This window comes from Myxocyprinus asiaticus, chromosome 41, assembly GCF_019703515.2.
Source record: "Myxocyprinus asiaticus isolate MX2 ecotype Aquarium Trade chromosome 41, UBuf_Myxa_2, whole genome shotgun sequence".
Classification (NCBI taxonomy): domain Eukaryota; kingdom Metazoa; phylum Chordata; class Actinopteri; order Cypriniformes; family Catostomidae; genus Myxocyprinus; species Myxocyprinus asiaticus.
Genome location: NC_059384.1, coordinates 17,100,829 through 17,126,822, shown reverse-complemented (window position 1 = coordinate 17,126,822; position 25,994 = coordinate 17,100,829). Strand labels below are relative to the sequence as shown.

Sequence of the window (25,994 nt, the reverse complement as noted above, 5' to 3'; positions counted from 1 at the left end):
GCTTTGGGACTTTGGAATGACCCCTGGACCAGTGGCAACAGCAGTCTCTTATGAGGGGCAAAAGTCAAATGGCAGCTTGACCCTAATAAGCAATAAGAAATGTGTACTGGGTCATGGTTGAGTATTTAAGCATAACTTTTTTTTCTTGCACCTTTCACAGAGTGTAATGTAAAGATCAGGGCTGCCGCTCCCTTTATGCAGATCACACAGTTTGTGTAGGGCTCCAACCCCATAGGGGGTACAAGAAAGTCCACTGGCTGCATATATACAGTACGTAATTGAAGGACCCAATAGCAGTCGCAGAACACACTCCCTGTTGGACGACCAAGTATAAGAACACACAAAAATACAGAAACACGTTGTCCAGGCCCGTTATGTTCATTCACAGGCTAAGTAAACCAATACTTTATGGACACTCACTTTGTGCACAGAGGCATTGTCAAGCTCAAATAGTGTCCATCAGTTTTGGGTGAATTACTTAAAAATAGTAATCAACTACAAATTACTAATTGTTTATCTAAAATCATAATCAGATTACTTTACTAATTACTTCATTGAAAAAGTAATTACATTACTAATTACTTTACTTTTAAGTTACTTTCTAAAACACTTTTCCACTCAACAAATTCAAACGGGGCCATAACTCATGTATTCTACATACTGTAAATAATATATCAGAAATAAGCATCACCCTTTAATGTATTTAAAAGTAATTAAATTAACTGAAAGTGAGTAACTGTAATCTGATTACAAGAATGTAAAATGCAATGCATTACACTACTTTTTTACTACAAAGTAATGAGATTACAGTAACTAATTTGTAATTGGATTACACCTAACACTGGTGTCCATATACTTTTGGTACATACTTTTCTCCAGGATGGAAACTGGTGACTATTCTATTATATAAACAACTATTCAAATGTAATAGAATCAGGCCTGAGAATAACAATCTCTTGTAGTCATGGCCTTGCACACTCAGATTAACAAACAATATATGAGCAGAGATAATATTTGATATTATGTAACTACTCAATAGTACTGTAGTAGCAGTCATGTGTTTTATTGACTGTAATCACTGTTTTTCTAACCGGTCCTTTTTTACAGGGTACAGACCTTCTCAGGGGGCAGTTTTACCAGAGTCAGGTGTAATAAACCAGCTGGACTTTACTCACAGATTCTGCACAGTGCGCTCAACTCGTGATGCACTGAGAAATATCGCTAGGCATCTGTGAATGGAGCGAGCCACACACTTTTCAGAGGTAACAGATTCACTTGTTTTAACTGTTTCATGTCAATTGATCTAAAACGTGTGTCAGATTAAAACACAAAATGCATTAAAATATGATCAGGGAGAGAATTGTCATTATATTTTAAGGATTATTGTTTCTTAGAGGGCATGCCAGTGGTTACCTCGTCTTTGGCAAATGCGAGATGGTTAATTATCAGTTACCATATTATCTATATTAGTAATGATTAATATGAGTAATGTTACCTGGGTCAGTTAAACAAAGATGTTGTTTCCTGTTTAGATCAAAAAGATACACGTTTTCAGTCATTAACTGTACTGTGCATTTTCCTTTTAAATTTAAACCAGAAATATCTTGTGAAAATTGTCAAATATTAATGGAAATACATGTACAATGTACATATTTATACACATCCACATCTTAAACACGCAGTTCAAATGCTTTTCTTATTATTGCTTTAAACTCACAACCAAACCATATGATTCAGTGGCATAAATCTGCTCCATGTTAAAAGCCATGTGATGTGTGTTCTTTATTGTAGGTTGGTCTGTAATAAAGGATAGAGTGGCAGGGGAGAAAGAGGAAATGGAAGTGAAGAGCAGCTTGCGGAGGGCCCAGTCTCTCAGGGCTGTGTCCACTGATCATGCCCTGTCCTGGAAAGAAGCTGGAGATAGGAGGAAGTCTGTCTCACAGCTTGTGGCACAGTGAGGGTTTCTTTACCTGAATTACAAGTTTATGATCTGGGTGTTAATAAACTCTAAGCTTCTTTTATTTCACCTTTTGACACAGTGTGAACATTGCACAGTATTAAATTTAAACTACAGAGAGGTCCAAAAATCTGAAAATTGTAGTGAAAATGCCTCTATTTTGGATTTTTGTCATTTATTCAAAATATTTGTAAAAAAAAAAAAATATTGCAAATAATGTTAGGAGCAAAAAAAAATTTTTTTTTTTAAATGTTTAATGAAATTTTAGAAGTTAATCTCAGAATTGCTTAGTAATTGGTACATTTTGGTCCCCTTTTTGCTTTAATGGGAGCATGCATTAAAGCTGGCAAGTCTGTGCAAATCCTGATGATTCATGTTATCCCAGTATGATCTGAGAAGTTAACATGGTCAATGTCACAAATTTGCTTATCTGATTAGCAAATACAAATAGGGCAGAATTTTAAATGTTTCTTTGTTTTATATATTTTTTCCCCTTTTTTTAAATTGGATTTTGAATCCCAGATTGTCTATGTGTTCTCAGGCTCAGGTGTTTCTCCATACTGTATATGGAGAAACTATAAACATGCATTTCAATAAAGAGAAAACACATACTGTACATTTAAAAAATTAAATATTAATAATGCAGGACATTCCCAGGCCTCTTAACATCATGTCTTCACCAGGTATCAGATCTCTACTGGGAGTAAAACAAAGGCTATTGAGTCAGTGAATATCAAGCATGAGGTAAAAACACTGTATCTTTCATACAGAATTAGAATTTTGTAATTTTGTATTGAGCATTTAATGTTTTTCTTAGATAAACAAAAGTGTTTTTACACACTTGCTTTTCATGGTAAATAAACACTGTTCCACTTGACCTGTGACTGCTTAGTTTACAAATATCAAGATTTTAGGATTTTTTGTTATACAGTGCATTCAGAAAGTATTCAGACCCCTTCATTTTTTTTTTTTTTCACATTTTGTTGTTGCAGCCTTATGCTAAAATGCTTTAAAAAAAAAAAAATAAATAAATAAAATTCACATCAATCTACACTCCATACCCCATAATGACAAAGCAAAAACCAGATTTTTGATAACTGCAAATTTATTAAAAAGAAAAAACTGAAATATCACATTGACATAAGTATTCAGACCCTGAACTCTGTACTTAGTTGAATCACCTTTGGCAGCGATTACGGCCTCAAGTCTTTTTGGGTATGATGCGACAAGCTTTGCACACCTGGTTTTGGGGATTTTCTGCCATTCTTCTCTGCAGATCCTCTCAAGCTCTGTCAGGTTGAATGGGGACTGTCGGTGAACAGCCATTTTCAGGTCTCTCCTGAGATGTTCGATTGGGTTCAAGTCTGGGCTCTGGCTGGGCCACTCAAGGACATTCACAGAGTTGTCCCTAAGCTACTCTTGCGTTGTCTTGGCTGTGTGCTTAGGGTCATTGTCCTGTTGGAAAGTGAACCTTCGGCCCAGTCTGAGGTCCTGAGCACTCTGGACCAGGTTTTCATTAAGGGTCTCTTTGTATTTTGCTGTGTTCATCTTTCCTTCAACCCTGACCAGTCCCCCAGTTCCTGCCTCTGGAAAACACCCCCACAGCATGATGCTACCACCACCATATTTCACCGTTGGGATGGTATTGCACAGGTGATGAGTGGTGCCTGTCTTGGAATTGAGGCCATACAGTTCAATCTTCATTTCATCTGACCAGAGAATCTTGTTTCTCACATTCTGAGAATCCTTTAGGTGCTTTTTTATGTGTCTTGCACTGAGGAGAGGCTTCCGTCTGGCTACTCTGCCATAAAGCCCAGATCGGTGGAGTGTTGCAGTAATAGTTGTCCTTCTGCAAGTTTGTTCCATCTCCACACATGATCTCCAGAGCTCAACCAGAGTGACCATCGGGTTCTTGGTCACCTCTCTTACCATGGCCCTTCTCCCCTGATTGCTCAGTTTAGCCGGGCAGCCAGCTCTTGGAAGAATCCTGGTTGTTCCAAACTTCTTCCATTTAAGAATAATGGAGGCCACTGTGCTCTTGGGAACCTTCAATGCAGCCTAAAAATGTTTGTAGCCTTCCCCAGATCTGTGCCTCAACACAATCCTGTCTCTGAACTCTACAGGCAGTTCCTTTGAGCTCATGGCTTGGTTTTTGCTCTGATATGCATTTTCAGCTGTGAGACCTTATATAGACAGGTGTGTGCCTTTCCAAATCATGTCCAATCAATTGAATTTGCCAAAAGTGGACTCCAATTAAAGAGTAGAATCATCTCAAAGATGATCCAGAGAAATGGGATGAACCTGAGCTAAATGTCAAGTGTCATAGCAAAGGGTCTGAATACTTATGTCAATGTGATATTTCAGTTTTTTTCTTTTTAATAAATTTGCAAAGTTAGGCGATCAAAAATCTGGTTTTTGCTTTGTCATTATGGGGTATGGAATGTAGATTGATGTGAAAAAATAAATAATTTAAAGCATTTTAGCATAAGGCTGCAACATAACAAAATGTGAAAAAAAGAAGGGGTCAGAATACTTTATGAATGCACTGTATATACAATATGTAGGCCTTTAAAGGGGTAGTTCACCCAAATATTAAAATTCTCTCATCATTTACTCACCCTCATGCCACCCCAGATGTGGGTGAATTTCTTTCTTCTGCAGAACACAAACAAAGATTTTTAGAAGAATATATCATCTCTGTAGGCCCATGCAATGCAAGTGAATGGTGACCAGAATCCAAAAGCTCCAAGAAGGAGATAAAGTCAGCATAAATGTAATCCATAAGACTCCAGTGGTTAACTCTATATCTTCAGAAATGATATGATAGGTGTGGGTGAGAAACAGATCAATATTTATGTCCTTTTTTACTATAAATTCTTCTCCCTGCCCAGTAGGTGGCAATATGAACAAAGAATGTGAATCGCCAAAAACAAAAGAAGAAGAATGTGAAAATAAAAGTGGAGATTTATCATATTGCTTCTGTAGAATAGATTTAACCACTGGAGTCTTATGGATTACATTTATGCTGCCTTTATCTCCTTCTTGGAGCTTTTGGAGTTCTGGTCACAATTCACTGGCATTGTATGGGCCTACAGAGCTGAAATATTCTTCTAAAAATCTTTGTTTTTGTTCAGCAGAAGAAAGTAAGTCAAACACATCTGGGATGGCAAGAGATTGAATAAATGATTAGAGAATTTTCCTTTTTGGGTGAACTATTCCTTTAAGGGAATGTGTAGGGTATATTTTAGGTCCTCTAACTGTTCACCATTTCTTTCTTTTTTTTTTTTTTACTGCTATTTTTATTACATTTTTTTATATTATTTTTCAGTTTACTTAAATAGTCCTGCAGTATATTTAAAATAAATATATTTTATGATTTGTCTCCTCCAGCTGACTTTGCAGATCACACCAATCTCTGTTAATAAGAATGACAGCCATGTTGAGACACTATCGAGGAAGACTGATACCAAAGAGAGATCCACAGTCTCTCCGCTCACCCGCAGTAAATCTATGGAAAGTCTCCCTCAGCGTAAACCTGCAGGAACCACTGCTCTCAGGGCACTCTTTGAGTCAAAGGTCATCACCCAGTCTAAAAGCAGCAACATGGCACGTGAATCGTTGGGCGCTGAGAAAGCCCATGCTCGTCATAATAACAATGATGCTGAGGACAGAAAATCACAAGCAGAGGCTGAGGTTAACAAAAGCCATGACGAACAAGAGAAAATTATTGAAGAGGATCAACTGATTCCAAAGGTAAATATTCAGACCATAAAGAGATTCACAAGATTTCAAGATAGTTGGACAAAGAAAATAAGCTGTATATATTGATGATGTAATTACTTTTTAAGGGGGGAAGAACACACCCAATAAAATCCCGATCTGAGAGAAGAAAGACAATTTCTGGCAATTATACTGAAAAAAGATCCTCCCCAGAGGGTGAGTACATACAGTGGCCCTAAGATGTATTGGACACTTTGGAATTTCTTTCCATTATATAAAACATTATCAAAATAGGTGGCATTTATTTTAATGAAATCAAGCACAAACTCACTTTACAAACTAAGATTAATAAATGCTGTAAAAGTCTTGTTCATTGTTAGTTCATGTCAACTAATGTTGTTAACTAATGTTAACAAATAGAACCTTATTGTAAAGTGTCACCGGTTTCTATGTCAAGGTTCAATGTCAAACACTGACAAAGAATAATCTGTTTACCTAAATGGCAAAAGAAAATTATATTCACAACAAGATCAAGCATGACAACATTACACAAAGGAAATAATATCCACAGCATAAAAGCTTTTCTAGTGGACCATCGGTATCGGTGTATCAGTAGTGTAGAAAACACTCGATACATCACTCTCGATAAAACCTAGACCACATGTGAAATGTCTCCAAACTGTAAAGAAGGAAATGCCAGATGACATCACAGCAGGAGTAGCAACTGTTTACAATGACATGAGATGAAAATAACATCATGATCATTTTTGTTTGGTCTGAGTGCTGGGCTGGGGCAGACTGGAAAAGACGGTACTGTATGTATCTGTGCAAGTGATTGACTTAGCCTGGTGTTGCAATAGCAGTATAGCTCCTAAAATAGCTGGCTGGCACTATGCTTCAATGGAAGCCAGAGAGGGTCAGCTGTTACCAGAACAGAAGCGGCCACAGACTTGCTGACACACAGAGAGGACACACATGGCCGATGGACCAGTCAGAATCATTACTGAACTAAATAATAAAACAATACAGAGGGATCTGAGTTAAGCGTATAGGAACAGGGAGAAGGAGCACTGAAGGGTGAGTCTGTGTTTACAAATTTTTAAATGCAGAATATTGCATCAAATAGCATGAGGGTAAAGGAGGATTTCCTATAACATGTTTATTATATCAAACCATGGCTGTGTGACCTGGGACATGGGATTTCCAGAATTTGATTATTCATTTGCGTGTTGAAAATCAGGCTGGTCACAAAAAAAGCTTAACCTTAACATTTTACTCTGGTTGGTATATATACGTTGTATATACAGTATATGATAATTTTCAACTCATTAACTGCTAAAATTTAGTAATGGGACAATGGTTTTTGAACACTTTGCCTCCCTTAACTGAAGTTCAACATTACATTTTATTTTAAACTGTATACAGAAGGCCACTCTTGTATTGTTAATGAATAGCAATAGGACTTTTCTTAATCGTGTGTTTGTGGTCAACTAGGCAGAAAACAGTCAATGTTGCATTTTATTTCACCAGCCTGAAGCAAGACTTGACTTCCACAATATTTTGCCCTTGAAAGTGAAACTGGATATTTGTCTAACAGTACCCTCCACTCATTCAACCACCATGTGTGTAATAGCACTTGGTTCCTTAACTAGAAATCCTATTGGTATCTGTGTCACAGGCAGTCAGATGTTATCCCACCCTAGTTTCTGAGTACATTCTTTACACTTCACTGATGACTTGCATTTAAAGCAGCTGTCCCCATTACTATAATGAGATCTGACAGGACAATAACCATCATAACCATCACTATTTGAAAAAAAGTGGCACACATTCAACATGTAAACAAGTTTAACATTAAAGTCGTATTAATGTGATTGTCGTTCGCAGCCCAAGAGCTCCTATAAGGTGATGTATTTCCCAGTGAATCAACAAGAAAAAGTAAGACGGAACTTGATTTTATCAATTGATAATTGGTCGGATTGTTAAAGAGGGCTTTACAGAATGAATGGGAGTTTGTTAAACAATAGTATTTTTTAAATAGCTTTTAAATAGCTATTTGGCTATTGGTTAACATTATCCAAATGCCCATATGGCATGTGGCATTAGCACAAAAGAAAAGTTGTTTTAAAAGAAGAGGTAGTTAATAAAATTAATTAGTGATTATGAAGACAAACAAGTGTTTTCTTTGGAATAACATGCAGTACACTGAAAAATTTTGAGTGAGGTTTATTTATAAAAAATAAAATTAAAACCTAGGAAACATTTTCCACGCAGAAATTGCTAGTAACTTTAACAGACCACATTTTCACATAAAGCATACGCACAATTGACGGTGACAATCAACAGATATGTTTTTGGATCATGAACAGGTAATTTTGAGTAGAAAATGAACTTCAGACTACACAAAACAAGAAGTTACCAAATGTTATAACAAAATCAACAATAAAATTGGGTTAAATCAACTTGCAAACAGTGAAACTATGCAAGCTCATTAATTATTCAAGCCTGGTGCATGCTGGGAACACCAGCTTCAAAAATTAAAACTGAAGAAAAATTAAGTAAAATGTACTTTTTATATTTACCTGTGAAATTCACTAAAATTAGCAAATAAATATGACAAGCTTTTCCACTTTATGATTCATGCATGATGATGAATTGTATAGATAACAAACAATCATGAATAAAATGTACTTAATAAGATAGATCATTCGTTTTAACATGTTTGAATTGAGTACAAATGTAGAATTTACTTAATATTTTCAAGTTAAACTAACTTATTCAATGTAGAAAGTACTCAGTCTTTTCTGCTATATTTACTACACCACAAAATATTTTTTTTTCAGTGTAAGACCAGGAACATGCATTGAACATGCAAGAAAACAAATTGTTTGAATTGTTTGATTTCAGCTATATTTAAAAATGCATAAATCAGTCAGTCGATAAATGGTGGAAGTCTAGTAACTGTAAACAATACCTATTAAGTCTGTAGTATATTAAGTGTCTTTGCTGGTCATTTTAACAACTATTGTATTTTAACTATAACATTGTACAGTGGTAAATTCTGCTTGAAAAGCTGGTTGTATACAGTAATTAATCTCAGAACTGAATTGCTCTGACAGTCTTTAGTATGATGGACAGTATGATTCCCTTATTTAAGGCTATGAATGGAGATGACTTGATATGAAAGAAATGTGTTTTTCATGGGAACACATTGCACTATCCTAATTTGCAATTAAATCTAAACGCCCTGCAGGAAGATTGGTATGTCCTGAATAAGGTCTCTTGAAAAACTAACAAAATATATCCCTGACCAATCACATGACTCTGACTATGACTACTGAAAAACAAACTCTTCTTTTTAAAATTAGCAAATTTCTGACAATTTAGCATATCTTTCATACCACATGAGGTCTACGTATTTGGCCATCAGTTGTGAAAGACAGATGTTGACCTTGATTTCATTCCTTCATTAAGTTTGAGTCACAATAACAATATCCTGGTTCTAATATTTCTCCTGTGTTACAGAGGATAAAAGAAGGTCGGTTGCAGACTTCAGAGACAGCTCGGCTCTCTACGGACAGGAGAAACCCTCTATTTCCGTCAAAGCTTTGTCAGCACTATATCTGTCAAAAGTGGCAGCTGCAGAGCCAGCAGGAAACCCCTTAAAACCGGTTAGTAGTTGTAGCTGCTTTTATTTCTCATGATACATGTATTGACCTTTGGGATCAGGGGGATGAGATGGTGTAAGCCAGGGTGCAGGAACAACATGCTGTTAAATGAATGTTCAGAATGTGATGTTTTTAGCTACAAGTTCAAGGACCATGTAGATATAAATCATAATGTTTTTTATTTTTTTTATTTTTTGCTACGAAATCGCTTTATTTTCACGTACTTCAAAACATTTTTGTATTAACGTGACACTGGGGCACAGAGGAGGAGGAGGTGGCATTTTACCACATTGTAAATGAGTATGTTTAAATAATAATAATAATAAAAAATATGCATGAAATACAAATGTCTTCAGTTTACCTTAAAAAAAAAAAAAGGCTTGAGGGTTTAATAGGACCAGTGCAGTGTGAATGTAATGAAATTATGACAGAAATATTACTGTTGTACTACAATAAAATGAACATATTCAGTAATAATCATTTTACATTTTACATTACATTACAGTAATATAATATCTCTTAAAAGTGGTCACAGACATCCCTGCATGTTAAATAATTTAGTATAATTTGTAGGTAAATATTATTGTTTATTCATCAGGTATGTATTTATATGTTGTTAAATTTATATATTTTTTTAAGATTAACATTTTTATTGATTCCAAAAAGACAAAGAAAAGCAAAACATATATACAATGAATCAACATTTAACTCCCACTACTACCCCTCCCCAATCAAGTACCCTACCCCGACCCTGACCCCGAACGAACATCCCAGTGGTCTTACATCAGTACACACACACACACACAGAATGTTTTTTTTTTTTTTTTAAATAATAAAAAAATAGAAAAAAAATAATTATAATCATACAACTCTAAAACTACACCTCTCTCTCCACAGTCCCACTCCGAGAGTTCCCCAAAAACATCAAATATCTACCCCCTTTCCCATTAAATGAATTCCATATCCCCAGCCTTCTACACATGACCTCTTCGGAGGTTGCCAGCCTCCCCATCTCCTCGCACCACTCCCGAATTGAGGGCGCTCCAGCTGACTTCCAACCCCTTAAAACAATTTGCCTGCCTATCATCGCACTGGTCAGGACCCAATTTTTTATGTATTTATCTCCTACGCGATGACCACCCCATCACCCAAAACACAGAGTCTGGGGCAAAACGAAATCCGAATGCCCAACACGTCACATATAAAACTCTGTACATTCAACCAAAATTCCTGGATCTCAGCACACCAGCAAAAATAATGGGCTGTATCTCCATCCTCCGATTGGCAACGCCAGCAGGTGGGTGTGTCTTTAAGAGCAAGCCTGTACAGTCTAGAGGGGGTCCAATAGAATCTATGTAGAATCTTGAATTGCATAAGTCGCACCCTTGCATCTCTAGATACAGACTTGATGTTTTTTAGAATCCCAGCCCACACTCCCTCCTCCAATACCAAATTAAAATCGTTCTCCCATAATCTCTTGATAGAGGTTAAAGCTCTGTCCCCCAGACTCTGAACTAGCAGGGCATAATACACTGATGCCTCATGACATTTTTCAGAAGCAGTAATCTCCACTCCCAGAGTGTCTGCCACTTTAGGGGGGTGTATGCTACTCCCAAAAATAGTACAGAGCAGGTGGTGCAACTGTAAATACCTAAAAAACTGAGATCTGGAAATCCCAAAATGTTGAACCAAATTATCAAAGGATATCAACACTCCACTCTCATATAGGTCACCGAGCGTAGAACCCCTCCTCACAATCCACTCTGACCAGCAGAAGGGGAACTTATCAATACATAATTTTGGGTTCAGCCATATGCTCGAGGCAGCATTCAAATAAATGTCCGAATCAAACACTATGGACACTTTTGTCAATACCAAGTGCAAATGCGAGATAACGGGGTGTAACTTAACTTCTCCGGTTAGTTTGATAGAAAGGCATTGCAATGTCGAAATAGGGGCAAGAACTTCCTGTTCAATACAAAACCAGGGAGGGGCTCTCTCAGGTGGAAGCGACCAATGAGCCAAATGTCTGAGACCGAGTGCATAATAATAAAACAAAATCTTGGGTAGGCCTAGCCCACCTTTGTCAATCGGCCTATGTAATTTGTTGAAATGCAATCTGGGACATTTACCATTCCAAAAAAAGGTCTTCGTTATGCTATCAAATTGCTTGAAATAAGAGAGGGGGACATCTACAGGGAGAGACTGTATCAGGTAGTTGAATTTTGGAATGCAATTCATTTTAATAACATTAACCTTCCCAATCATAGATAAATGTAATGAAGCCCACCTGCCCACATCACTCGAAACCTTTTTATTAAAGGGTCAAAATAAGCTCTAACTAAATCACACAAATTTGTTGGGAATAAAATGTCCAAATACTTGATGCCCTGTTTGGGCCACTGGAAGGTGCCCAGTTGAAAAGCCATTACTGGGCAGTACGCTGTCAGAGCCAAATCTTCAGATTTAGACCAATTGACTCTGTATCCTGAGAATTTAGAGAAAGAATTAATAATCTTCTGGAGGCAAGGCATAGATCTAATGGGGTTGGAGACAAATAATAAAATATAATCTGCGTAAAGCAAAAGCTTATGTGCCACCCCTCCCGCCATCACCCCTGGAAAATCATACTCCTTTCTTAATGCGGCTGCTAATGGTTCCAGGGCAAGACAGAACAATAATGGGGAAAGAGGGCAACCTTGCCTTGTGCCCCTATCCAGAGCAAAATAATCTAAAATTAATCCATTTGTTTGTACTGCCACAACCGGGTGTCAATAAAGTAATTAATCCATTCAATAAAAGTATTTCCGAACCCATACATTTCCAAAATCTTAAAAAGTTAATCCCATTCTACCATATTAAATGCCTTTTTGGCATCAAGTGAGATGGCAGCGACCGGAGACTGATCATTCTCCACTGACCACATGATATTGATCAAACGCCTAATGTTATCAGAAGAGCTATGACCCCGAATAAACCCCACATGATCTATATGTATAAGAGATGTCATAACTTTATTGAATCAATTAGCCAGAATTTTTGACAAAATTTTAACATCTAGCTGAATCAGGGAAACTGGATGGTAGCTTTTACACTTGCATGGATCTTTGTCCTTTTTAAGTATCAGACTGATCTGGGCTTGTGTCATGGTTGGCGGAAGGTTTCCATTCTTTAATTATTCCTTATAAACTTCCAACAAAAGTGGAGCCAACTCTGTAGCATAAGATCTAAAAAATTCAGTGGCAAAACTGTCTGGCCCTGGAGCTTTGCCTGTAGGTAAAGCTTTAATTATCTCATCAAGCTCCTCCAAAGTATCTCAGAATCAAAATAATTTTTTTGCTCATTCGTCAGTTTAGGAAGATCTAATGGTTCCACAAAGTTTCTAATATCTTCATCAGTAGACGAAGACATGGAACTATAAAGATCAAGATAGAATTCTTTAAAAGCATTATTAATTTCAATGGCCGAGGTAAATATTTCCCCACCAGCAGATTTCACTGAGGGAATGGTAGAAAAAGACTCTCTCTGCTTTATATATCTAGCCAAAAGATTCCCTGTTTTGTACCCCGACTCAAAGTAAGACTGTCTTGCCCTGAATAGCCAAAACTCCACCTTCCGCAACAAAATAGTATTATATCTGTATTTCAATTGGGTCAATTCTCTTAGGCCATCAGATGACATTTGGCGCTTCAGCTCTGCCTCGGCACTTTTAATATTCCCTTCTAACTCCACAAGTTCCCGTGCTTTGGATTTTTTAAAGAATGAGGCATATTGTATGATCCAACCCCTAAGAACCACCTTAAGTACCTCCCAAGCCACTCCCACAGAGGATACTGAGGGCCAGTTGGTCTCCATATAAACATTGATTTCAGCCTTTAAAATTTTTTGGAATTCAGGATTTTGCAAAAGGGATACATTAAAGCGCCAACTATATGATTTAGTTTTCTCCGTATGTGGCAACACCTCTAAACTCACCAGGGCATGATCTGAGACTAAGATGTTTCCAATTGAGCAATCAACAACAGATGAAATGAGGGACTTATATATATATACACTATATTGCCAAACGTATTCGCTCATCTGCCTTTAGACGCATATGAACTTAAGTGACATCCCATTCTTAATCCATAGGGTTTAATATGACGTCGGCCCACCCTTTGCAGCTATAACAGCTCCAACTCTTCTGGGAAGGCTTTCCACAAGGTTTAGGAGTGTGTTTATGGGAATTTTTGACCATTCTTCCAGAAGTGCATTTGTGAGGTCAGACACTGATGTTGGACGAGAAGGCCTGGCTCGCAGTCTTTGCTCTAATTCATCCCAAAGGTGCTCTGTCGGGTTGAGGTCAGGACTCTGTGCAGGCCAGTCAAGTTCTTCCACACCAAACTCGCTCATCCATGTCTTTATGGACCTTGCTTTGTGCACTGGTGCGCAGTCACGTTGGAACAGGAAGGGGCCATCCCCAAACTGTTCCCACAAAGTTGGGAGCATGGAATTGTCCAAAATCTCTTGGTATGCTGAAGCATTCAGAGTTCCTTTCACTGGAACTAAGGGGCCAAGCCCAGCTCCTGAAAAACAACCCCACACCATAATCCCCCTCCACCAAACTTCACAGTTGGCATAATGCAGTCAGACAAGTACCGTTCTCCTGGCAACCGCCAAACCCAGACTCGTCCATCAGATTGCCAGATGGAGAAGCGTGATTCGTCACTCCAGAGAACGCGTCTCCACTGCTCTAGAGTCCAGTGGCGGCGTGCTTTACACCACTGCATCCGACGCTTTGCATTGCACTTGGTGATGTATGGCTTGGATGCAGCTGCTCGGCCATGGAAACCCATTCCATGAAGCTCTCTACGCACTGTTCTTGAGCTAATCTGAAGGCCACATGAACTTTGGAGGTCTGTAGCGATTGACTCTGCAGAAAGTTGGCGACCCCTGCGCACTATGCGCCTCAGCATCCGCTGACCCCGCTCTGTCATTTTACGTGGCCTACCACTTCGTGGCTGAGTTGCTGTCATTCCCAATCACTTCCACTTTGTTATAATACCACTGACAGTTGACTGTGGAATATTTAGTAGCGAGGAAATTTCACGACTGGACTTGTTGCACAGGTGGCATCCTATCACAGTACCACGCTGGAATTCACTGAGCTCCTGAGAGTGGCCCATTCTTTCACAAATGTTTGTAGAAGCAGTCTGCATGCCTAGGTGCTTCATTTTATACACCTGTGGCCATGGAAATAATTGGAACACCTGAATTCAATTATTTGGATGGGTGAGCGAATACTTTTGGCAATATAGTGTATATTAAAAAAAAAAAAAATATATATATATATATATATATATTCTAGAATAAATCTTATGAACTAATGAAAAGAATGTATAGTCCCTACCAGATGGGTTCAAAAGTCTCCAAATATCTGTAAGACCAAGATTTTTACACATCCTGTGAAGCATCACTGTTGCTCTAAGGGGCTTACACACTTTTGCTTCACTATGATCAAGGACTGAGTCCATCAAAAGATTAAAGTCTCCTCCCAATATTATATCATGAGGGGTGCCAGTGGCTTGCAACATCCCTTCAAGATCTATAAAAAAGCCCTGATCATCAATGTTATGTACATAAATATTAGCCAAAATCAACCTTTGCCCCTGAATTTCTGCTAAAACAATGACTCTTCCTAATTTATCTTTACTCTGTTTGAGACATTTGAATTGTAGATGTTTATTTATCAATGTAATGACTCCCCTGCTCTTACTCGAGCCAGCACTAAAGAAAACATGTCCACCCCATATCTTCCCAAATTTTTCAGCTTCCTGCGGGGAAAGATGCGTTTCTTGAAGAAACACTATATCATATTTCTTACATTTAAGAAAAGAAATAACCTTCCTTCTTTTTGTGGGGTGACCCAACCCATTCGCATTCCATGTGGAGAGAGACAATCCACTCGTGTTAACATTTGACATTTTGACATATTAGAAAAAATAGATTGTGTGTCAAAAACAAAATTAGAAAGACCACATTACAACATTAGTGCAACAGTCAAACCTTGAACTTCCCCCAGAACCAAACAAACAGAAAAAAGAAAAATGTGCGCATTAACCCCGTGCACGACAGCGCCAACCAGTGTCCATCCCTCTAAACTCAAACAGTCCATGTATGCCTACGAGAGTCCCTGCGACAACTTTGCCATCGGATTGCTCAAGTCCGGTGCTTCTGTACAAATTTTGTGAGACAGAATTACATAACAGAAAGTAATCTATAAAACAAACTCCATCCAATAGGCAGAATAAACACAAAGAACGTGTAGATTCATTCACAAAACTGTCTCAAAGTATGTTCCTCCACAAAACAAACTCCAGCCGCTAGCGGAACCAGCACACACAAAAAAAAGCCGTTCAGTTTCCTCGGACAGTCAAACGAATGTTCAGTGAGCTGGCTGTTCATAAGTGCAGCAGATGACCTAATCCTTCCAAAGTCCTGCAAAAAAATACTCCACAAAACAAACTCCAGCCAATAGGAGGCATAAGCACAAAGAACGAGCAGATTCATCCACAACTGTCCCGAAGGAGTTTAATTCCACAAAACAGACTCCAGCTGCTCGGCGGAACCAGCACAAAAAGAAACAAGAAAGGTGCTCAGCTTCCTCGGAGGGTCAAGTGTATGTTCAGTGAGACAAGCTCACTTGGGGGCAACGTGAAAAACACACCATAACTTCCTCAGTCCATTGATTTTATGAAAGACATCGCTTGTTGTGGGCATGAAAATATTTTGCGGCCATCCTTAGTATCTATTCTCAATTTGGCCGGAAACGTCAGTGCAAAAGCAATCCTCAGTCAATGCAAGAGTTCTTGAAGGAGTACTGCTACACAAAACAAACTCCAGCCGCTAGGCAGAACCAACACAAAAAGAAACAAAAAGGCGCCCAGCTTCCTCAGACAGTCAAGTGTATATTCAGCGAGTCAAGCTCACTTGGGGGGCAATGTGATAAACACCAAAAGGCTTACTCACCCCATTGTCTCTATGAGAGACATCGCTTGCTGTGGGCATGTAAATATTTTGCTGCATCCTTGGTATCTATTCTCAGTTTGGCTGGAAACATCAGTGCAAAAGCGACCTTCCGTTGATGTAAGAGTTTCTTGCATTCCTTGAATCGATCATGTTTCTCTCTTGTCGAATTCGCAAAGTCTGGGAACAAGAAAATGTTGTGGTTTTTCCAAGATAGCTTTCCTTTACTCCTTGCCTCGCATAACACGAGATCTTTATCGGATGATCTCAGAAGTTTGGCCAGAATTTGGCCTGTCTCCCTCAGCAGATCTGCGAGCCGGAACTCTGTGAGCTTGCTCGATTTCCAGCTTATGGCCGGTTATGTCGAGCAGACTCGGGAAGAGCTCATCTAGGAATTTCACCATATCTCTGCCTTCCTCATGCTTAAGAATTCCAACAATTCGGATGTTGTTTTATGATTTTCCAAATCCTCCAGTTTTTCCCAAACGCATTCCAAATCTACTTTGGTCGCTAGCAGATTAGCAGCTAATTCCCTCTCTGATGACTCCAGATAATCGACCCGTCTCTCGACGTCCCCGAAACCAACTCAGAGAATTTCACCTCCATCGACATAATCGATCGACGTATTACAGCAAGATCCTCCAGGTCCGCTACAACCTTCATCAGCATCACAGACATGCTCGCCAGTTGACGCTAGATTTCTCCAGCCGCACCGTCCAAACGAGTCCCTGGTCTGCGGCCCTGTCTGAGGTATCAGCTTGAGCACGTAAGTGTCTTTTAATATCTCCAGAGCCCGAGGATTTTGAATTCTTTGCCATGTTGACTTCATAGAACAGTTATGTAGCAGGGTGTACTGAATCTCACCGGTTTATGACATAAAAATAATCAAAAACTAGCAAAGTGCACAGAGCTCATCATTGACACGTACGACCTTCGCATGGTGCCACGCGACTCCCCTAAGTCATAATTTTTTAAATATGTTATAACATAATCAGACCACTTTTAAAAAAGTTAATGAAATCAGTTACTTGTTATATTAAAATTGTGTTTTCTTACTCTTTAATCAGACATATTAGTTATTATTTTGTTTACATTTTTGCTTACTCTAGGAACAGGATCTCAATTCTCCAACTGGAAAAAGGCCAAATCCAAGCAAGGTAAGGAAACTGTTGTGCTTGGTTTCTGATATTGTAATCCATTGATAAAACTCATGTTAGCTGAGTGTCTGTATTTGTCATAGCACACAGACTAACCACTACCATCACCACTGCTGTGAACTTTGGAATGATTTACTTAATCATGTGTGCAGGTGCTGTGTTTTGTTCAAAAGGAAGTTAATTATATTATGTTTTGCACCCATTACTTGAAAATAACCTTTTTTGGTTACTTTTTTGCTTTGTGCTCTTACAAAATCTTATCACTTTGTTTTGTGTCTTTTGTTGTACTAGCATGCACCATAAGTTATCATAGTAATGGTAATCGTGAATTCTTTTGGTGGACGTTATTGTTGAACATTTGTGAGTTAGAATAACCACACATTTGCAGCATATAACATACATTTATTATGAGTATCTTAATTGGTCTATGTGCTCAGAACACTATAATCAAAACAATGACATGAATTCTAATGTCCTCAACTGCTTTCAAGTGGCTCTATTCAGACTGCTGAAAATGATAACCATTATTTGGCAAAAAACACTGGTTTTCTTTGGCATGCGTTTTGGCTTCCTTGCAGTTCAACAGGTATGTTTAACAGCTTAACCTTTTATAATTGCTTAAATATATAAACAAATATAACAATTATTCATTTGAGATAATTGGTTAATATGTTAGCTATGATAAGCTAATATGGTTATTCTTCATCATTTTTACTCTAAGATGGCTGAAGAAGCACAAAACATCTCTAAACTTGCCGTTGCATATGTAAAGGACGATGCACCTGAATCAAATCCATCTACAAATCATCTGGAAACCAGCACTGATGAACACGAGAGACCCTTTTCCTCACCACCCTCTTCAAGAGAAGAAGCATTGTCCAATCTGCACCAACGGCGACAGAAATGTGAGCTTAGACGACTGCTAAAACACACGTGTCCTGAGTTGAAAAATGTAGACAGCATGGTAGAGGAGGAGCTGGCTAATGTTCTGAACTCTGACCCAGCCGAAGACACTGGATACGAGGGTGAGGTCCAGTCCAGATGCTGGCTATTTGAGAACCACACAATCAACACAGTAAATTTCCATGACCAAAAAGAACAACAGATGAAGAGTGATTTTCAAGATGATGACATCAAGAGAACCTCTGGCTTGTTGTCTGGTTCCCACAATGAAAAGAACAAACCACAATCTTTCTTTCAGTCCAGAAATCAACAAAATGAATCGGAGGAAGTGACATCAGAGCAGATCATCAAAGTGGATGTCAAAGCCACACGAAGGATGTTTGAAATTCAATCAGTGGACACTCGGAGTGAAAGACTGGAGAGTACCTGTCCAATGAGAAATGTTGTGATTGAGAAGAAACGTGGGTTGGATCAAAAACCGAATGACACTTGCAACTACAATTGCAGTGATGGAACAAAAACATCAGACATCCAACAAAACAATGTCCCCAATTATACAAATCTCTCAGAAACAAATGAAGTATTTGTAGGTATATCTAGAGCCAAAGAAGTCTTTGAAAACAGATCAAATTACAAGGGGAACCTCTCATCAATAAATGATAGCTTTAGCAAAGAGGAAGAAACGCTGAAGGCCAATGTAAGAAACCGAGCCCAGATGTTTGAATCGACTCCACTTGATAAGATCAATCAGCAAACCAAGGAAGAATCAGATACTATGTTGGAGAACATCGAACTGACTCTCATTTCTTTATGGAACTTCAATGTCATTCATTCTGATGGAACTCTTCTTGAAGCTAATGAAACTGGGCAGGTCAAGAAAGCAACATATAATTTCATCCAAGATAAAAAACCTGAAATTCAAGATGAAGAGATAGCGACTGGAAGTATAAAAAGCATCATGCTTCAGATGCTGTCAGGAACAAACCTGGACCCAATTGTGACCTTCCTAAATGAGGACAATCAGGGCAATGTGGAGATTAATAAAGTAGATGTTCCCACTCAGCAACGTCCAATCACGGTACATCAAGATAAAGAGCACAGAACTGCAAATGCGGTGCAGATCACTGAAGATCTACTCAATCAAGAGAATAACTATTTGATCAAGTCCCTGAGAAAAGGAGTTTTAATACAAGAAAATACAACAGGAACACGAGAGATAACAGTTTATGCTCTCTTCAGCCAAAGTAAAGTGGTAGAGTTTGGCCAAATGGAGTGTAAATCTTTCTCTTCCGGTCAAAAGAAAATTCCAGAGCCTGAAAAGGGTGATCACAAGACAGACTTCAGTTGTACATCAGGTGCAATGCAGAAAAAGTATTCAACAATGGATCTGGATGCAAACAGAACTAGTAATGTGCAGCTATTCCGAAGCTGCATTGAGAAAGGAGACCTTGAACATCTGAAACACCTAAAGAAAACATCATCAGAAGAAGATCTAAGTGTTTCTTATGTGGAAGGAGAGAAAGCCAGTGAGATTATGCAAGGTAATGTTAAAATTATGAAAGCCCTTTTCACCACCACCAATTTGGATTATACAAATTTAAATCTGCAGCCACCTGAAAACAAGTTGAAAGTGTCATCTAAACAAACTGAGGTGACAATTGAGAAAAATAAGACTGAAGAACCAAACCATACAAAGGCTGAAATATGTGGTGATAATGTGCAACCAGAGCTAATCCTAAAAGATCAAGACATCAAAGACATTCCTTGTAAAGGAAACATGAATGAAGGAGCTATTCTTCAAGCAGAGCTGGTAGACGTTGTAGAAGATGATGAGTTACTGAATCTTCAAACAACCATTATTAATCTTCATCAGGCTATAATGGAGGCAAAAGTTCTTGAGCAGAGTGTGCAAGCAAAACATCAGCCTGCTTGTCAAACCAACCAAACCCAACAAATCATTGATCATGGTTCAGTGAGCTATGAATCTATGAATATCAAGAAAGATGGTGGTGTAAGTGAGAATGAAGAGTCCTCACAGTTTTCCAAAACAGAAGAAGAAAATAAGGAGGATGTAATGAGAGGTAGCATACAAGCAGCTCTTTATTCCTTAGGAAAGTCCAACTTTAATATAACAAAGGGGGATTTTAAAGCTGCAATGATTTATAGGAATTCTGGGAAAGGATATGCAGGACACAAGAAGGAGACAGATCTGGAATTTTTTAAACAGCCAAGTGGTACGACAATTGACTCAAACAGTAAGTTATCAGCCACCTCTCCTGTGCCTCAAACTGAACAGGGAGCTGAGACAACCTCTTGTCAAAAGCCGTTTGAAAACAAACAAGTGACACGTACCTCCATGAAAACCAAATTGCATGGCTCCACAGATACTCCTCTTAAGAATCCTAAAAATCCCATTGGACCCAAACCAGCTATCCCACCTAAACCAGATCATTTAAAAATCAAGCCCAACCCAAGTGCAGTTGTTGCTCTTTGTTATGAAACCATTACAGACCATCTCAACAATAGCCAAATCATTGCTACCTGTTCAAAACCGCCTAATGGAGAGATTAAAGAATCTTCATCTCCGAAACCATGCCCAGAACCAATGTCTTATAATGATGTTCTCTGTAAAAACTTACAGCATACTGGTGAGGCCATTGAATCTGATCCTAGGGATCCTTCAATGAACATAAATGATGGAATTCCTGAAGGTAATGCTTCCCCACAATCAAAGCTCAATCCCGTAAATGTAGTCAAAGAAACTTCAAAGAGCTCTGTAGAAATTTTACAGGGCATAAATGAATCTTCAATAGAATTTCATGCTACTATTCAAAACTTTGGGGTGAAGGTAGGTGGATCAGTGCCACCAGTGAAACCTAAAAGATTAAAAATGGCTATAGATCAAGCAATGAATGTCGCAGAGAACACAAATAACAATACTGTAATTTTGCAAGCTGAAATCAACAATGGCTCCTTATGTGATACCTACAAAATAGACGGTAACAACTGTCAAGGAAAAAACGTTAAAAGTGATGACCAACAAGAGAGTGGAGTAGTCTTGAGAGAAAATAAAATGAGGGGAGAGACTGAGGATGAACGAAGGCAGAGACTCTCAGTCCACATGGATGAAATCATGAATGGAAACGTTGTGGCTGTCATGGAGATCTTCGACAAATTGAAAAAGCAAGATGAACTTAAGAGCATACTTTCTAAAGTGGAGGAAATCGAGGAAGATACCAATGAAGTAGACGTGAGCTCTCTTAGAAACATTTTTGAGAGCGTACCGGATTGGGTTGTACCACGAGAAATAAAAGGAAAGCCGAAAAATGTCCAAATGGAACAGAGAGGAGAAAGGCCAAGTGAACCTGAGGTGATGTCATCCATGGAAGTGGCATTTGGGGATCTGGAGAAAGCTGGTGTTGAGATTATCCATTTAAAAGAGCAAACACTTGCGAGACTTGTGGACATAGAGGAGGCCATCAAAAAAGCCCTTTACTCAGTATCAACTCTAAAATCTGACTCTGACATTGTAGGACTCTCTGGTCTCTTAAAGGAGTCCATGGTGGCAGTGCAAGGCTCACCCCCCTCAGGTAATATTAGGAAAATCAGCATTGGGTCATGCAAATCACCAAAAGCCCAAAACCAGAATGGCCCTGGGACTTTTAGGAGGAGCGTTCCTGGACAATCAACAAAACCAGCACAGAACTCAAAGCCAAAATTTTTTATTCCAATTACCAAACAGAAATCAACATCTCCAGTGTCTCCTTCATTCATTTCCATTCAGTCTGCAGCAAAGCAGCCTTCGGAGTCACCATTGCCTTTAACATCTCAAAAAGCAGACCCAAAGGAAGAGGCCAAACTCCAATGATGCTGTAATGTGGCTCCAGACCGCAGGCAATGTTCTGTCAAAGACGGCAGGTCAGTGTGCTGGAAGTGCAAACAGTCCCAGAGGGAAAGAGAGTCATCGGCACTGAAACAGTCAGTGAGAACTACGAGAGGAGAGACTGCTTCAGCAACAAGTTCTACTTCTCCAAAACCTCCACAGTCGTGACAACTGAACCTGAAACCAGTACAACTTCTAAAATGTTTATTATGAGTAGTCCAGCCATGTCAGAAATTGTCACATACCCAAAAATCAACACACCTTTAATCAGAGAGGACCGGCCTCTAATGTAAATGTGGGAATATGATGTAGGAAATGTATTTCTGTTTTAGGTGAAAGTAAAAATGAATAAAAAAGATTTAATGTATTAGCCTCTGCAACTTAAAGTAATTAATTTTTGTACATTTTTGCTTGGTGTTCTTTTTTAAGTAACTTCATTATTTATATTTACCTGTAAGATCCTTGTTAGTATTTTAGTGTAATCATATATAATAAAAATGATTATTTCCTTAGTGGGTTGAAGTCATGCAGAAAACTTTGCTATGAATGTCAAATATGAAATACAATTTACATTTGTCAGATTTGTCAAGAAAAATAATAATGGGAACTAAGCCTGGCACATTATATATCACAGTTAACAAGTTGTTGTTTCTGATATTTCACTGAAGCAAAAATAAAAATTAAACAGACAGTCATCTAAAAACATATCCCATAAACAGTGTTGGGTGTAATTGGATTGCAAAGTAATTATCTAATGTAATCTAATTACTCTTAGGCACAAAAAGTAGTATAATGCATTACATTTTAAATCCTTGTAATCAGATTACAGTTACTGACGGTCAATGAAAGTAATTTTAAGTACATTACTTGGGTAACAAATATTTCTAAATGTATGTGTAATACAATTAAAATGTGAATTCAGTAGTTCGGTAAATCTATTTGCATTTCAAAAAGACAGCTGTAGGGTGTGTGACAATGAATAAGTAGAAAATAGACATTATTTTGAATTTGTCAAGCGAAAAAACAAAAAAAAATGTGTGACAAGTGTTTTAGAAAGTAACTTAAAAGTAAAGTAATTAGTAATGTGATTACTTTCCAATGAAGTAATCAGTAAAGTAATCTGATTATAATTTTTGAGAAGTAATTTTTTAAGATAGTAATTTGTAGTGGATTACTTTTTTAGTAAATTACTAAAAACTGCCCATTAGAGAACTTGGCAAAAGTTCATTCATTACTTTTGTTCATTAACATATATAAGAAAAGCAGTGTTTCATGTACATTTAAGTATGAATATAAATGAAAATATATTAATCAGTTACTTTTTAATGTACAGTACATTATTGACAATGTTATTGGGGATGCTGTGCATTATATAATTAATATTTTTAAATGTTAGTTGTAGTTATTCATTTTTTAAAAAGTGTTGCTTTACATACATATAGATTTGTCAGATTTCTTAAAACGTCACATATTCCACAGGATTGACATTTGAGTAGTGCACCTAGTGATTACAGATGTTGAAAAAAATCTCTCCATTTTACATCTTCAAGAGAAATTGATTTCTTTTGTATTACCATAATTCATGACGATTAACTTCATAATTTATGGCAGTGTCTTCCCAAAGCCATGCTGCATAAAAAAAGAAGAACATCCTAATGGTTTAAGTCGATCTTTACCTGGAATCTTTGTACTGTAGTGTGTTAACCCTTTAATGTAACTGTAGTTTCAGCCAGCAGCTCAGGAAACATGCTCAGCCTGTTTGAGACCAGTTTACCCAATGGAAAGAATGGCAGCTGACAAACTCATTTTTCACAAAACCTGTTTCTGCTGCAAACACTGCAAAAAGAAACTGAGGTAAGAATGTTTTCAAGCTGAAAATTAAAATCCCTTAAGTAAAATGGATGTGAATTACTGCTATTATACTATACTATATTTGTGAAAAAACCTGTACTGAATAATTATCTAACAGTTATTTGTTAAGAGGTATCGATGTTACAGTGCAACTAGACCATGTTAAAACATTAGAAAATGCTGAAGTTACAGTTCTGGCCTAAATTTCAGACTTTGCCTCTTTAAACTTAACTTATTTTAAATTGCTGACACTGCCATTGTTACTTGTTAATTTACAAATATGATACCTATTAATTTGCTTTATATAGCCCACAGATCTTAAGCATAAAAACATAACATTACTGAAAGATTTTTTGCTTGGTTTTAGTCTTCAAAGCTACGCACCTCTCTACGGGGAATTCTACTGTGTTTTCCACTATCAGCAGCTGTTCAGACAGAAAGGCAACTATGATGAGGGCTTCGGCCATCAACAACATAAAGACCGTTGGCTACAGAGGAATGGCACTGACATCATTTAGAGCCACTGAACAAGTATATGGTCCATTGTCTTGACATAACAGATGGTCAGACGTTGGCAAATGTGAATGATTTTCTGGTGTTTTTATGATTGTGGGACATTTGAATTAAATTCAAAGATTTAACATCAACATAACAGGTGATTTCATAAAAAAGTTTATCTATTCATTTGTATCACTCCATATAGTCTTAAATGTTTATGTTGTTATGTCTGAGACCCTGATAATAACAGTGTTGGGTATAATCTGACTTCGAAGTAATTAGTCACTGTAAACTAATGACTTTTAGTCAAAAGTAGTGTAATGAATCACATTTTAATTTTTTAGTAATTAGATTACAGTTACTGATTTTCAATTAAGTTAATTACTTTACAGTATATTCCTTGGGGTTACACATTTCTAAAATTGTATTATGTAGAATTTGAAACATAAATTATGTTCATGTTTACATTTCTTTGCATTTCTATGACAGCTGAAGGATGTACGCCCCCTAATAATCATTGTAAGGACTTGTGTTGCTGAGTGTATGACTTGCGTGAAACATTATTTTGAATTTGTTGAGCAAAAAAACAAACTTTTCAGTGAAGTGTTTTAGACCGTAACTTAAAAGTAAAGTAATTTGGTTACTTTTCAATTAAGTAATCCATAAGGTAAGTAGTAATTAGAAAAAAATAAGTAATTAGTAATTTGTAGTGGATTGTTTTTTTTTTGAGTAACTTACCCAACTCTGCATAAGAGAGTGTTTTATAGCATCAATTCTAGGCAAAGTTCTACCCAAAGTACTAGCTTTGATCCAAAATATTTTAAATTTCTGGTTGCATGTGTCTAAATACAGTAATTTTGAAAAAATGTACAAAAACAGCATGGGTGTCTAAAATAAATTAAAATGTGCATTTACTATGAAGTATGGTCCAGGATACCATTTCACTATTTTAATTACTAGAGAAGTAAAAAAAAACAAATGACGTAATACAGTAAGAAAACATTGAAGGTTTTCCAGATACTTCGACTTTTTCTGTAACAGCTGAAAAAACTAATATTGGAGTGTTGGAGATACTAAATCCTATAGGCCTATAGTGTTTAGTCATGAATACATCCCTTTTCGCTAAATTTCAAATAAAGGATAAAATACGAAAATAATGCAAATTAATTTTAATTAATAATACATAAACATATTTGCTGAAACACCAAAAGTAAACAGTCACACTGCTGTTTGTCTTCCTCAAGTCATTCACACACATTAATAAATATATTAAACCAAAATCCTAACACCACTAGCAGGGCCGTTTCTAGGCATAGGCGAACTAGCCTGCTGGGAGGGCGCCAAAGAGGAGG

General features: G+C 37.5%; 1 protein-coding gene across 1 annotated transcript; it reads left to right on the top strand.

Annotated features, from left to right (window-relative positions):
• The first annotated feature begins 1,129 nt into the window (after positions 1–1,129).
• Positions 1,130–25,562, top strand: LOC127432066 (LIM domain and actin-binding protein 1-like). Its single transcript, XM_051682857.1, has 9 exons — positions 1,130–1,262; positions 1,792–1,954; positions 2,641–2,701; positions 5,348–5,710; positions 5,806–5,893; positions 9,203–9,348; positions 17,460–17,507; positions 24,017–24,147; positions 24,512–25,562. Exons 2-9 carry the CDS (start codon positions 1,836–1,838, stop codon positions 24,660–24,662), a joined length of 1,107 nt encoding a protein of 368 aa, XP_051538817.1. The 5' UTR covers positions 1,130–1,262; positions 1,792–1,835; the 3' UTR covers positions 24,663–25,562.
• The last annotated feature ends 432 nt before the right edge of the window (positions 25,563–25,994 follow it).

Bases quoted from the DNA above. Each gene is read 5' to 3' on its own strand.
- LOC127432066 (XM_051682857.1), top strand. From the start codon at position 1,836: ATGGAAGTGAAGAGCAGCTTGCGGAGGGCCCAGTCTCTCAGGGCTGTG. The intron at 1,955-2,640 runs GTGAGGGTTTCT...TGTCTTCACCAG, and splicing joins GTCTCACAGCTTGTGGCACA to GTATCAGATCTCTACTGGGA. The intron at 5,894-9,202 runs GTGAGTACATAC...CCTGTGTTACAG, and splicing joins AAAAAGATCCTCCCCAGAGG to AGGATAAAAGAAGGTCGGTT.